Below are 16,098 nucleotides of genomic sequence, written 5' to 3' on the forward strand. Positions count from 1 at the left end.
AATTGTAAAATTTTTTAACCTAACTTTACTCAAGAAAAACTCTCAGAAAAGGGGGGGTGCATATGCGCCCTGCTCAGTTCCTAAATTCTTCCTGATCTTAAACGTCTTCAACCCTGCTTATGCCTGTGTTGTCTGACAACTGATACTAACCTAACCTAACCTAACCTAACGCAATAATGAGTCAAGGGCCTCCTTTTGCCATTATTATTATTATTTTTATTTTTTCTCCTTTTTCTTTTGAATAAATGAAACACATAGAATGCTTCTTTACTATTAAAAAGCGGTCCTAAAGTTTTTATTTTCCTTAAAAAACGAATTAATTTATAGATGTAGGAACCCCTAAAATTTCTTCGAACCCGAGGAAGAATCTCCAGTCTCTTTCCTCCCGGTAATATTAATTAAAATGAAACCCGTTACACTAGCCTATCCTCGTCGTGTTTAGTATGTGTTTAATGCTTTGTATTGTGTTTGTGCTGCAATATCGAAAAATTGTAGACAAATTCCCACTGTCGTCCGTCCGTCTGTTGCCTGTCTGTTCTTTAATCTCGAGAACGGTGTTAGATAGATGAAATTCGGGACCATATATGGAAAGCGTAGAAACACGGTCTCCATTCACTATATACGAACTTCCGTTCTAGACCAGAAGTCACGTGAATTCAATACAAAAACATTTTCCCCAGAATTCAAACTCGCATAGATGACCGGCTCGACTTTGCCGTTACCAGGAAAGTATAATGTACGGGAGCAAGACACTACAAATTTGAAATGGAGAAAATAAATTTTAAATTGAATAAATTAACAATACGATTAAAAATTGCAGCCCGTGAAGGTGACGATGTCACAATAAATAATTTCTCGTTAGTATGTGTGTTGTGTTTTGTGTGTGTAATACAAATTCCTGTTTGAGCTTTGTAAAATATAAGATAAAATTACTTAAGAAAGTACTCGACATCCGTAAATTACCCTAATATCAGATTATACGTAAAATCTGTTCGGTTGTAGTCACGTATTAGTTTAAATGTCATAATAAATAAGTACGTTGATATCAAGTTATTAATACTTCTTGCACATTAACTCAATATTGCAATATTTGTGCTCACATGGTTCTGTAGGGCTTATTACTTTGACACAAGTTTCTACGAGGAGTTTATTACATCAATAACATACATTAATACAATTCATATAAATTCGAAATGCATTTCAGGCTCCTTTCATCTCTCCTCAGTTAGACATTCTTCGGTGATATAAAAAAAGTAATGCTCTAGAGAAGACGTCCCTCTTTACCACCTTACCTCGAAACCCGCGTAGGGAGAAGACAGAAGACACTACCGTGAAGCTAAGACGTCCCTCTTCACCCTGTTACATTAAAGCTCTACTTAGTACTTAAATACCGGGCTAGTTACCCATAAAAATCCTCCGGAAAGGCATCTCCCTAAGACAGATCGACTATGTGTCGCGTTTCCGTATAGAAAGAAACAAACCTAATGAAATGACTTAATAAATATAAATGCTAACCATCAACCCCACGTCACGGTAACGTCATCAAAACACGTGAACTCTGACAACCTAAATGCACTAACTGTGTCAATGCCAAATTAACTTATCCATGTTATTCAAGGAGAAAAAAACATTAAATTGTAATTTTTCTTTCGTCGAATCGTGTTTTCCTACAATTTTACAAGCTAATCCTTAAGTATTTTCCATTAAAAATGAAATTTAAAGCCACTTAATAGAGGAAAACATCTCGATAGGATCTCCGAGCTATTGAGATGTCTCCCTCTACTAAGTGGCTCGAAATTTTATTTTCAATTTATAACTTCGGAAAATAGCGTTATAAGTTTTAATTTGCATAACGTTACCATTTTCTATATTATTAAATCCTTATTGAAGATTTAATAATATATTATTAATTAAACCTCCATTGTTCTAACGTCGACACGCGTGGGCTCGCTCGATTTGACAGCACATTTTTTTCTTCGTACTTCCTTGAAGGCAGCTTAAAGATAAAATTTTGGAAAGAATTCAAGTGTTGGAACCAGAAATATTAAAAACTGTTGAGGAAAAAGCCATAAAAACTGTGCTTTCGAAGCGGAAAATTAAGGCCACTTACGTCACCTCTCCACACGTGGTTAAAAAGTTTCCATCTTCTATACATTATTATATAAAAAATAAAAGTAATTTACAAATAAATATGAATTCAATTTTTAAATAATAAAGCGACTCATGGGCCACCCTGTATAAAATAAATGAACATTAAAACTAAAATTATCTTTGAAATAATGCCAGTGTGAATTATTGTTCTATGTACGGATCCATTTTATCTGTTCTCGCAATAATAAACGAAATTCCCACTAATTGTTGATGTAAATTATTAGTTAATTGTTATAAAGTGTCCATAATCCGAATAAGACGGGAATCCATACTTGATAGTTCCAAAACGTGTAGGTATAGGTCTACAATGGTGTAGGTGACCTTTCACCAATGATGTATCGAATAAAACCACCGAACATAGGTAGCTGGTCACGGGTTCGCTCCACATCAACGTGAAGCTGTGTTCTATATCCCCTTGCCTTCCAGAAAGAAGTATCTTCTATCTATCTGAAGGTCTCATTTGGAAATCAATGACGTGGAGTTTTCCGGGTTTTTACACGTGTCTAACACCTAAATAGGAGCCAATTTTCCATAAAATTCCTCCCCTCGGAGGATCTTCCTCTTCTTGTATACCGTCAAACTAAGCAATTACTGTATTAGTTAAGGATGCTTTCTTATTACCAAATATTCATTTTATACGATAAGTAGAAGTTCCTCTTGTTTCTTGATAAGAGATTGCAATAATAATATACAATCGAACTAACAATAGAAAAGTAACACATGATTTCTTGCCGAGTTGACGCTGGTCTGTATTTCCGTGTGATGTAATAACAATTGATAATGCAAAATATATTAAATTTAATGATGGCGGCTTACGTTAATCACACCTAAAATAAAAAATCGAAATTTATATATTTGACGTCAATCGTTATATCAATAATTGTGTAACAATTGTCCATTAAAATTTAAAAAAGAACTGGTTTCATTTGTTTGAAAATTATATTTAAAATGACTATTTCGTGTGCTATAAATAATGTTTAATAAAGATTTCAGTGTTTTCTGTAGTGTCTTCGCAAGCAGTTCCTCCAACACATGGGTAATATGTCAATGAAGTGCCTCCCGGAGGAATTCTATGAAACATTGGGTTGTTAGACACGTGATAAAAACCGGAAAAGTCCACGTGGCCAACCCGTTGGCCGCGTAGGAAATAAGGTGTGCTCCGACACTCATACAGTGGAAAGAAGAGCTGATGTAGTACTGCACAAAGCACCATCTTCCTCCTCAGTTATGTCAGATCGATCTTCTGCTGAAGTTAGTGATGTAATGTATACAAGTCCAACTTGCAAATTTTAATGCCTCCCGGGTTCATATACAACCAATTTGTTTGTAAAGCCAGGGATGAAAAGAGAAAGTCCTGGAATGCCTCTCGATTTCTGGATGCAATTCGATTATTCGAGGTACATGAAATACTGGGACCAAACTAATTTTATTCGAAACAAACAACCATAGCAATTTTTCTCTTAATTTTGAATACACAGTCAAACCTCTATGTAGCGCCTCCGAAATTAACCCAAAATCGAATCCGGCGCTATATCGAATAATCTCAAAGAATAAAAATTAGTTGAATTAATGGAATCCACATACAAATAAGAGATATGAGAACTATAAACAATGTACTGTACTGCATGATCCTGCATTTGGTAATAATAGTAATTTATGAGGAACATCCGTTCACGAGCATTCATTGATTGTACTAGGAAAGCATTATATCGAGGTTCGACTGTGTATAAGGTAAAGAATTACAGTCGATAGTCATTGGCGTAGCCAGGGTTTTGTTATGGGGGTCTAGTAGAGGCCAGCCTGACACAAGATTAAATTATTTCAATTATTTTATTTACCATTCTACAGTATAGTTCACCGTCTTTAATCTGGATCTAGACCAGTGGATGGCCGACAGTTTTTCCTCCGGTCGTTAATTTTAACACACGGTAGCCGTTGTCCTTTTTTTTAGGCGTCGGAATTTCAATTATTAGAAGTTAAGTAGCTAATATTGAGAGATTAATCGCGGGCTGCATAAATTCGTTAAGCGGACCGTATGTTGACCATGCCTGATCTAGACTTTCAGTGGGTACACTACACCCAATTAAATTAGCTTCAGCTTTCTATTTCTTTTTGCAAATCGGCTCAACACTTTTTCGGCTGTAATTTTCTGGGGAGGGGCACCAGATTAACTGGGGGGAGGCCGTGTCCACCCATGCCCCTTCCTGGCTACGCCCATGTCGATAGTGCGTAAGAAAACTGGAGTATTTAGAAAATGTTATATTTTTCCTTTTTATGAAAATAAAAACGGAAATTCCAGAAAATACTACGAATTTTTCACAAGAACAATTACTTAAAAATAATGGTTAACTTAATAGCGGGCAGCTTGTTTTCCTTATACCCGTTTGACGTGAATCTGACGTAGAGTCTGGCTGCATTATTGGATGCAAGCCGTTGGATCCTCTTTATAATATAATTGTAAGACGATTCGAATGAATATTTTTTATGCCAGAAATTGACTTGTAAGAAGCAATTAACCTTGTTGAGAATATAACACTTCAGGTATGCATTTCTGTATTCTATCTATAGTGATTATTAATTTTATTTATTGCTACTACATTGTAGATACTGTATAAGGATATTGATGTAAATTATTTAAAAATGCAAATTATGCAAGGGAATTTTATTTCTCCATCTGTTATGTATTGTATAGGCCTATAACGAAGGGACAGTATGGTCATCTGTCAAAAGATTTACATTTTTAGACCCTCCAAGAATTACATTTTTAGACTCGGGGGACCTTAAAACGTCTGGAAATACAAAAGTATTTGGGGGTTTTCTGTATGTATGAATGTTTGTGTTTGGGAGCAAGCTTAAAAGTGTTTACGCACTTTGACGCTTAATAACTCCTGTGTTTTTTGTCAAATATTTCTGAAATTCTACAGGGAGGTTTGTCCATTACGGGGATTGATGTTATTAAATTTTGGTGGTTAAAAAAATCGACTACAAAATTATAAAATGTCTAATTTATAAAATTTGGTATAGAAGAACACATTTCAGAATAAAGTCGGCCATTAATCTGCTTGGTCTGGCACGTCCTTCTGGTCACATCGTAGACGGCCACCAGATTCTCGTTCAAACCATAGTAGTAGTTGTGACAAAGACATCCGCAGTCCACTCGAGTGGGAAAAACAAATTCCTTGTGCCATTCTGAGTCGGGTAAAGTCAAACGCAGTAGAGCCGCTCGATCCTCTCGGGTTACGGCGTAAGGTCTGTTTTTAAAGACGAAGGCGGTGGAGAAACCGCTTTCCGTCCAAAGGGACGCTTCTTTCCATTCGTTCGTGGCCGGCATGTAGCAATAAATGGGCACGGAAAATACGTAGATGCAACCGTCGAAAGCCACGGCAGGAGAAGAATGAACGGGAGCGGGGAGGTCTGCTTTGGTCTGCCAACTTCCCGTTCTGGTGTCGTAGCATTCTACTGTCGTCAGTCTCTTACGATATTTTCCGTATCCTCCCATCACATATACTCTTTTGACTAAAACAGCAACGGGCCAGTGTCTACGAGGGTTTTCCACGTTTCCTACCTCCCTCCACGTCCCGTCTCGTAAATCGCATCTCCAAATAGTCCTGTTCCAGTGCCCCGAACCGATCATGTGTTCTCCACCGAAACAATACAGATCATTATCATTAGATCTTTTATCCAACTCGAAAGGTATACACATGTATAAGGGTGATGCGGTTTTTTTACATCCGGTTAAATAAGGAATTTGGGGATTAAAGGTCGAGAGAATGAGGAGATAATGGAAGTCGTATGTATCACTAGTATGGTCGAACTTCATCACGATTTTACTCGTTATTAGCATTTACATTTTACTAGTTATTAGCGTTATGGTAGGGATGGGTTTTTTTTAATAAAACCCATCCCTACCATCAAAATTAAGCTTTTCGCCATTTTATAATAATTAATAATATAACAAGTTTTTAATAATAAAATATCGTACACTCGATTTTAAGTGTTTTTGCAGGAAAAGTTTTGCTGATTTTTTATTACTTGTGATAACATAAAATTATTTGAAATTCGTTTATAATCGCTATTCTTATTTCTTAACAACGCAGAAACCACCTGGACGACGTATCGCGCAGTCGTAGCGTGAAAAGCAGGTGATCGGAGCACGCAAAAGAGACATCGTCTACTTTTCGCTTCACTAAAACTAAGATGGCGACCTTAACCCAGTCAAATTTACACGTACACAGGTTCTGTAAAGTGAAACAGCAAATGCATACAAAACAATCTCCAAACAACGAATTTTTGGGGGATATTTTGTACCTAACGGATTTTTTACGCCCCTGCAATGGCCGTTGTAAAGTCCTGTCACTGCATATCTTCAGTACGTTAGAAATATTTCTTGTTTCGAGAGGTTTTGATAAGATTTTCTACATGAATTTGAATTTATAATGGATTGAAAACTCTGGTCTTGGATTATTGGACTACAATTTGTAAAAATTGTAGACCTATAAATTCCTACTCTCGTCCGTCTGTCCGTCCGTCCTTCCCTAATATAGAGAATACAGTTAGATAGACACATATGGAAAGCTTAGGGGAAGGAGGGCCGATTAACTATATTTCATTGGAAGTCACATTATTTCAATTCAAACATTTTCCCTTATAACGAGTTGGATGACCAGCAAACTCCGTTGCTAGCAGGAAAAGTATGATGAAGACTGCTAATTTTAGGTGGAGAACATATATTTTAAATTAAATAAATTACATCCCCTCCCTCTCGAAGACCCTGGGCCTGTAAGATACAGTCCAAGCATAAATGACGTAACAACAGCCTAATTTACGTGCATATGGGCACTGGCGACTAGGCAGAGAGGTATTAGCCACATCATAGCCCCATAGCATAGGCTTGTGGGGAAGAGGAGGAAAAAAATTCAAATTTCTAGTATCCCATAATTATCACTTTAGAAACCTCATCTGTAACTTCAGGTGTTAAGCGTCTTCGCTGTTTTCTTACTGTTGTGAGATCTCGTTTTATACACACTTTGACCTGTACAAACGTACACACTACTTCTTTCCAAATTAATTTTATAAAAGTAGAGAAATTATTTAATACAATGTTAACGGCTTAAATTTTAATATAAGTGACGGTTTAATGTTTATACATTTTTGTTAGGTTCTTAGGTATAAGATCCCTAATCGTAAATCGCTGTTTTATATTTAACAAAGTTTAGGTTATAACGGTCGGACTGGACACCGGTCACGTCCTGCTTGTCTCACTGACCCGAACAAAAGACGTTCCCGAATCTCGCGCCCACACCTAAGTGTAACCTGATCAGTTCCAGATTGAACCCCGGTCGTTAGGTTTTCACACGTGCAAAACAGTCGATCCAACAATTTTAAAAGTCGGTCGTATATTTAATGCATGAGGGAAACAGGAGTACAAAGTCCGTCCAACTTCGAGCAAAACAATAAAACACACGTATATAAATTAGGCCTATATATAGAAATCACACACAAAAACGTTCAGTGATGGCAACGTTGTTGCTGGACATTCCCGGCATTCTTTATTTTTGTTTTCATCTCTAACAATTGCTTACGAGTCCTCGGATCGGTTCTGGATATATTAAAAGGAGGGGTGGTAAGGAGGTGGGGTCCATATCTCTCAAACGAAAGGTCCAATTTTTCTGAAAATTTCTAGTTACATTTCCCCATAACACCAGAATCTCCTTGCAAAACTTCAGAAATTTTGGACAAAAGGCACAGGAGTTATTAAGTTTCAAACTGGATGAAATATTCGTGCCTCCACACACACGGTAACATCCATACTATAGAAAACAACAGTAATTTTTTGCATTTCTCCATGGTCCCATGAGTTCAAAAAGTATATAATGAGTAAATAAAAGTATAAATTGATATAACTGATAAAGAAAAATATAAAGGTAAAACTTTCTACTTGTTCAAAATGAATTAAATTGATTATGGCGTTATTTTATCCTGGAAGGCTATTGTTGTAACAATTTTCGTAACATAATTCCCCGACAACTGACTTTTATAATTGTTAAATCATGAAAACACATTTAATCTTATTCGATAGTGTACCCATTAAAATGATATAAAATATTTTTTGTAACTTGATTTTCCTCTTAATTTGAAAGTGTTGCATCTTAAAGGTCTATTCTTTGGATCGAATAATTATTAATTTTTACAATTAATTTTCTGATTTGGGTTGATTTAAACTTGGAGTTTGCAACCTGTTTGCTAGCGACCTCCAAAGGGTCAATCGACTTATCTGAAAAAATTTATTGCACTCGCGTGTCTGCTGATTATTATCGATGTAGCCTACAGTATCGGGTTAACAACCACCTGGGCCTCTAGGCGGCTTTTTAGAAAGGCTCCCCTACTACGCCCCGTTCCATTCTCTGTTTTACAGAATAAAGTGGTGTTAAGTTACGTTTAATAACATATACTATCAGTTAAATCAATATTTTCTTTTTGTCCTCTGAAGCCCCTCCCTTCCAGGCCCCTAGGCTTAATCATACCCACTTTCGTTTTTAGGGCTTACTACTCATCGTTTTTCTTCTCCACAAAGCTTTACGATTCGATTTCAAATCGTGTATAGCCAAACCTGTATAAAGCGGACTCGTAAAATACCGAACGTTTTTCCAGTTTCGCAAGTTTTCGTTTCGAACAGGTTTTTCTTTAATACAGAAAATCGCTGCATTTCTAATAATTTTTCCCGTTTAGACAGGTGTCCGTTTTATTAAGGTTCCGCTTCGGAGACGTTTTACTGCATTTATTCTTTAATAATTTTTTTTTACTTTGAATTTTATTACTGAGACTTCTTGGAATCTATCACTCACATTACCTACCATTAGAATGAAACAGCGTGGTGACGAAGTGGAAGGGAAAGAGAAATTTTATTGTTTAAATGAGTGATTTTTGTTTCTGCTAGGAATGCCCATACACAATACAGAATGGAAAAAACACCTATTAATTTTTAGCAATAACTTTGAAGAAGATAGGAATCTTTACGGTTTCATTTTATTTTTAAATAAGTTACTCATTTTTATCATACAAATCTATAGAAGATAAAATTAAAATACTTGTTATTAATGAGAAATTTGTTCTAGTAGGTCGTGTTTGTTCGGCTGATTGTTTAGCAGTCAACTATTGAGGTACCACTACACATACACATGTATATATATATAATATTATACAGAATGGGTGGGAAGTAACTAGGCATTGAGAAATCGCCATAATTTTTTGTAATAATATAATCATAACAAACGTTATGTTTTCATATATGTGTATCAATGGACTTTTATAATTGTTTCGTGGATGCTGTAAGGCACTGAACGAAAGGGACCGCAGGCGCAGTAGATAAAAAGACGGCTCACCGCTTGTCTGTTAGGAAACGAGCGCAGATTGCTGCACACTATGAGATGCGGGTATCAGTGGTTGCTGCGAAGAGATGATGGCGTACGGTGAAGAGACGCCATGCCAAAATCCGTCCGGAAGCAATCGAGAATTGTCATTCGAAGCTACAATGGCAACAGGTTTGGTTATGAACGTCCAGAAAAGCGGCCGTTCATCGACATCACGATCTGAGAAAAACGTGTCGCTGGTGTATGGCATCAGTACCTACATTGAATTCTAAGACATGCTAGTATATTTGCATTTAATATGGTACATTTCAAATAACTTTCACCACTCTTGCTTTAGAACTAAAGAAATTACAGCAATTTCTCTATGACTACTTATTTCCCACCCATCCTGTATATATAAAATTAATTGTATTTTTTACAAAACAATGTCCTTTAAAATAAAAGAAATCCTACATCTGGCAATTTGGAGATAACGAAGTATACTAAAATTTAATATCTGTGAGCAGTGACGAACCCAGACGGAGGCCAAGGGTTCTGGAACAAGCTCCAAAGTAAAAGTAAAAACAACACTAATAAATTCTCGTGAAAGCTTATTGTATTAAAATAATAATAATAATAATTGTTTGCAAGCGTTAAAACGTTAATTAAAGGGTTTAAACCAGCTTCGTAATCACGACTTCTCGTTAATATTATAATGACAGCTTCTATTGTTAGAAAGTGACGTGTTTTCCTCCTTTCAAATGTACTAATACAGTATACAGGTATCATTATGCCTACGAGTTGCGTTGCGTTATACAAATCTCTGTTAAATTGTTACGTGATAAGTGACGTCATACTTTACGATTTTCGTTAATTATAGTTCATGCAACCTATTACCAGACTAATATCTGTTGATGTCACCTACTAATAGTTCTTACTTATGGTTCTTTTAACCCCACCTAATTGCCTTCAAGTAATGACGCAAACGTTTAAATATTCAAAGTTGAGCACACCAACTAATTTTTATTCTCGTGTATTCAAACAGAAAACGACGGAAATGCTACGGGAAACCAACTTTTAGTTTAAATCTCTCCTCGATAATCTTGCAACCACAAATCTGATTCGCTCTTACATTGAAATTATGTGAGCCTTCGATCGTTTTACGCACAGAAAAACGTCGACGTCACTTACGAAAATGCTGTCACTTACATTTTTATACTCCGAATGACATTAATCGGCGACATTTTGCTGCACTCAAGAACTTAAATCCAGTTTTTTATAAGTAAGATAACAGGAGAAGGCTTACTTTAACTAAATCACAGTCAAGACTCAAGAGTATTGTAGTTTTTTTAGTATTGTATTGTGTTAAACTGTATATTTTATAACTCGTTCATTTAACTTGACAACTGTTAAATATTGATAAATACGACAGAAATGCAATTAGTTAACATCCAAAGCTAATTAATAGACACGAAACTAACTAGAGAAATAAATTTCTACAAACAATAGGCTCATCGTAACGTACAAGTACTTTGACCTTGTAACGTTTGTATTTTGCTTACCTATTAAATACTATCGTGTGTTCACGCTACGACACTGGCACCATCTGGTGAGTGTAATAAAACTTTTAAATTTGTACATAGTTTACCGGAAAATTATTAATTTTGCGGTGTTTATCAAGTCATTGAAACATTATTTACGATTTAAATATTTACTGTACTTACTAGCAACCTGGTGTTTGTAAGGAGTGATTTTTATGTTCCTACTTACTAAGTATGCCTACAGTATTTTAAACATACAGTGAATACAGTTGTCTTAGTTACTTTTCTGATTTTTCATTTTAGTCGTTATATACGCGTATTTTCAGTTGTTACATACGTGTAATTTAAATCGGTATACACGTGTACTTTTAGTTGTTTTATACGTGAGTTTCAGTCGTTATATGTATGTGTATTTTTAGCTATAATAATTTTATTAATACAACTAAATTTAGGTGATTATAACCAAGAGTTTCAGTTTAGCTTTAATACATAGGCTTATAAGAGGTTCCTAAATTTCGGAACAGCAGTAAGCCTATGTCCTAAACTAACATAAATGATTTCGTAGCCACTTATGGACTGAAAGAAAAGGATTCTGACCATATATATATATATGGTCAGAGTCCTTTTCTTATATATATATATTTCAATTCCTAATATTTTAATCTATACATAATATGAAATATCTGCTGTCTGTTTGTATGCTTCTTACACATTTCTAAACACCGACCTCCCCCAAATTTTTCATAGTTACTCTAGGATCCTACATAGGCAACAGCTGTAAATTTGCAACCAATAAAAAAGAACTTTTATTAATTAATTTATTACGCTTTAATGTATTATTTTAGTTAAAACAACTCCCATCATCACCAAGTATATTCGAAATTTTAATCTTTGCAGCTTCGTCATGAAGCACAGTTACGCAGGTAATGCATTATCAGCTATGTTCTACAAAATCGGATACAGCATCGGCTATCGTCCTCAAGTGTACATTGAAGTGATGTTCCTCATAACATTTATTCTAGGAATTGGATTTATGAACATTTCTTTGGTAAAAGATCTAGAATATCTGTTTTCTACTTCCGTTTCTAAAAGCAAAACGGAAAGGGATTTCATAGAGCGCGTGTTCCCGAACGAAATAACCACAGGTGACGAATACATGAAGCTCGCGCAATTGGGTAAATATTGTGCATTTATGGCATTACCTAAGGGAAACATCAGCATGTTGGACGAACGAGCCATCGACGACGTGTTAAAAGTAGACAGCATCATGCGTAACATCACTTTCTTTTGGAACAATACCTTCGTCGGATATAAAGATCTTTTTCCTGAAGCCACTGATAAATACACACGTAACATTCTTCTATTTTTGAAGAGAAATGTCAAAGGAATTAAACAACGAACGGTCTCCTTCAAGTAAGTTATTAAAATATAATTACATTATTAATCTATCATTACAAAAGGAGTCATAAAATTAAAAAAAGCAATTAACTAGGTGCATTTCAGTTGTTATCGAACAATTGAGTGGTACCCCAACTCAGTAATTTTCTATTGCTGTACTCCTACTTCTTTTGGAACTCTTTCATCCCCGCGGACACTGAAAGGATCTTTCTTTGTTTTCAGAAAGACCATGGCTTCGTGTTTTTACAAAAAAAAGCCATTTTGTATTTTCTGCCAGGCCCACATTCGAGGCCTGACGTACCCCCAAAAGTTCCTGGGGTTTTTTCGACCCGTTGGCTGATACCTTAACTACTAGTTTTTTTTTTTATACACTTCAAGCGTGTATATGTATTAATTAGTTTAAATTGTATACAGTATTTTCAGAAAAATTGTCAGAAAGGCATTAAAATTTTAAAAAATAAACTGGTTTTTGTAAAATTAGGGTTAAAAATTTTAAGTTATTTACAATTTTAAAATTATTTTTCTAAAGGTACCCCATGGATATAATACAATTCAATTTCATGGCGTTTGCAATAAATCTCGGAGGTGTCAAGGTAAACGAGTCCGGTTATTTGGAGGATTTCAGCGCGATCCGTGTACTCTATTTGCTTAACAGCAGAACAAAGGAAAAGGAGAAATTGGCAATAAAATTTGAAGATTACTGTAAAAAAATTATATCGAAAGTCAATTCAGAAAACATTAACATTCACTTGGTTACTTCGCAAGTCATCAACGACGATGCCAACGATAATTCTAGATTAAGTTTCTCTCTTCTTTATATTTACTGCCCCTCGATTATATTGTTTATAACATTGTCATGTATTTCATCGGATGCCGTATCAAGTAAACCATTGGCAGGTTTAGCAGGATGTTTGAGCGCAGCACTTGCAGCAGGATCAGCTTTTGGTTTGCTCCTGTGGTGCAAAGTGGAATACGTCGACATAAATCTATGCGTTGTATTTATAGTATTAGGTACTGTACATTTTAAAATATTTTACATATATAAATCCTTTTTTAAGTTAAATTTCATTAATAAATTAAACTTTTAAAGGTATAGGATTAGACGATTGCTTCGTCTTGATCGCTTCTTGGAAGAAAACAAACGTGAAGGATCCCGTGGAAAAAAGAATGGCAGAAACATATTCGGAAGCTGCAGTTTCAATCACTATCACTTCGTTAACTAATATATTATCATTTGGAATTGGAATCACTACTTCATATAGGATAATTCAAATATTCTGTTTGTATAGTTCGGTGTGCATGTTATTCGATTATATATATCAAATATTTTTATTCGGAGGATTTCTAGCTTTGGATGGATACAGAGAAAAATACAATTTGCATTGTTTGTTTTTAATACCCGTTAAACCGAAAATATCAGGTTTGTCGACATTTTGTCTAGCTAAAGTTTCACTAAATAAAAAAAACCGCCATCCGTTGTTAAATATAACAATTATAAATAAGCAAATTAATTAATTAAAATAAATTTTAGGATATTCTGTAAGAAATATTTGAAAATGAAAATGAAACTGTATTAAAAAAGTTTCGATTACTTTTTAAATATTTAGTTCGGCCGAGGGGCAACGCGCCGCCAAGAGGGTGGACCTCCTAGCAGAACTTTTCTATAGGTGTAAGACAATAAAGTATACCCAGGATTATCGCGAACATCCCGTTTGTTAAACTTCTACCCAGGATCAACTCGGCTTCGTATTCAGACATTTATCATTAGTGGCATTAGGGTTTAACCAAGGAAAGTTTCTGGTCCCCTCTCTTGTCATTTATCTTTCCCTTCGTAATTAATCTAGTGAAAGTATACTCGAATCTTCTGTAAATACAACCAGCATCGTTAAACATAGTTGAACAGGCCCAATGATTTGACGGTCGGATGGCCGTGCCGTGCGGTTGGACTGGCAGCCTACCGCTCTGGGGCACCCGCGATCGAATCCGGATGGATCGAAAAACTTCGGAAATTTTTCGGGGTGGTCAGTCCAGATATATCTGAACGGACCACCCCCCTCACCACCCGGCAGTCCTGTTGCAGAACTGACCGATCCTGTTTTTAAAAAGGGCCATCTCCATGCCCACAGAGCAGGAAGAGTAATTTGTCTTCGGGTGTTCTGTCTGTTGTAATTTCAGCATTTTGAGGAAGAGCCATGTAAAAAAGAATATGATAAATGAAAGTGGCGTAGCCTATAAACAATAATTTATAACAGCTTGATCAACTTAAATATACAAGATATAACACTAATTTTGACACTTTCGTGTTTTTATTTTTCAGGAAATGAAAATATCGATGGGCACGAAGATGAGAATGCAAGAAGTGATACGGTCATGAAACTTTTCGGGGACATCTTCGGAACATATCTTGGAAAGTGGCCTGTTAAAGCAATTTTTATCACTATATTCATCATTTACGCTGCAGTTTCTATGTATTTTATGAGCCAAATTAAGGAATCTTTACAACTGCAAAATGTTTTCCCGAAATCTTCCAAATCTTTTTCTTACTTGAGAGTCCATTACAAATATTTTAGTGATTATCCACACGCCATACAAGTCGTGTTTAATCAAACTTTGGACTACTCTAATCGAACAGTACAAGAAAATATTGAGAAAATTCTCTCAGATTTCGAATCTTCCCGGTACATATCGGACTCTTCGAATACAATATGCTGGTTCAGGGAATATCATCGGTTCGTCAGAACGTCTTCACTGAGTTACCTAATCGAAAACTACAACATAAACAATTCCGTGGATTACATAAACGGGTTGAACGACGTGTTCTTGAAAATTAAATCGTATCGGGTATTTAAGAATGACATTATATTTAATGATAAAAGCCATAAAATAGTTGCCTCCCGGTGTTTCCTGATAAGCCAAAACGTAAGAAACTCTAACGCAGAGAAGTCCATGTTAGAAGGCTTAAGAGAAATTGAGAGTAAGGCACCGTATTCTGTATTCGCACACAATATGTGGTTCCCGTTCTATGAGCAATATTTGGGCATGCCGATCTTCTGCGTGAAAAACGTAGGCATCACTGCTCTAACCGTTACATTTATATTTTTCATATTTATATCGGATTTAATTTGCACCTGTATTGCTGCAATAACACTAATTAGCATACAAATAACCACAATAGGGTTTATGAGCTTTTGGAATGTCAGTTTCGATGTTATATCAATTATTATTCTAGCTATGAGTATTGGAATATGCATCGACTACACAGCTCACGTAATGTACGCTTACAAAAAGGCCAAAAAGTTAAACCCCAATGATAATATTAAAGCTACATTGCATAGTGTTGGATACGCCATCATTCAAGGGTTTCTGTCGACGATTATTGGCGTTTCGATATTATATTTTGGACCTTCTTATACATTTGTGGTGTTCTTTAAAGTGGTGTTTCTAGTTGTGATTTTTTCGTTTTATCACGGTTTGATATTAATACCCATTATCCTTAGCATTGAGGAATCATTACGTTCTTACTGGAAGCGTAGAAATTAGGTGCATAAAATAATTGAAGACATGTGGGCCAATGGCCATAGGCCAGTCACTGGCCTAGTTAATACAACGAGCAAGAACATGGTAACTTAGTTTCTTTGTTGAACATCGTTGAGCCCTAC

At 35.6% G+C, this 16,098-nt stretch overlaps 1 protein-coding gene across 1 annotated transcript; it reads left to right on the forward strand.

Annotated features, from left to right (window-relative positions):
- Positions 1-4,637: 4,637 nt before the first annotated feature.
- LOC136979548 (patched domain-containing protein 3-like) lies at positions 4,638-16,098 on the forward strand. Its single transcript, XM_067275551.1, has 5 exons — positions 4,638-4,692; positions 11,939-12,454; positions 12,969-13,450; positions 13,530-13,859; positions 14,757-16,098. Exons 2-5 carry the CDS (start codon positions 11,946-11,948, stop codon positions 15,977-15,979), a joined length of 2,544 nt encoding a protein of 847 aa, XP_067131652.1. The 5' UTR covers positions 4,638-4,692; positions 11,939-11,945; the 3' UTR covers positions 15,980-16,098.

Source organism: Centruroides vittatus, unplaced genomic scaffold, assembly GCF_030686945.1.
Source record: "Centruroides vittatus isolate TY-2023 unplaced genomic scaffold, ASM3068694v2 contig_628, whole genome shotgun sequence".
Lineage (NCBI taxonomy): Eukaryota > Metazoa > Arthropoda > Arachnida > Scorpiones > Buthidae > Centruroides > Centruroides vittatus.

Coding starts and splice junctions, on each gene's coding strand:
- LOC136979548 (XM_067275551.1), top strand. CDS start 11,946: ATGAAGCACAGTTACGCAGGTAATGCATTATCAGCTATGTTCTACAAA. Junction 12,455..12,968: donor CAACGAACGGTCTCCTTCAA/GTAAGTTATTAA, acceptor ATTTTTCTAAAG/GTACCCCATGGATATAATAC. Junction 13,451..13,529: donor CGTTGTATTTATAGTATTAG/GTACTGTACATT, acceptor AAACTTTTAAAG/GTATAGGATTAGACGATTGC.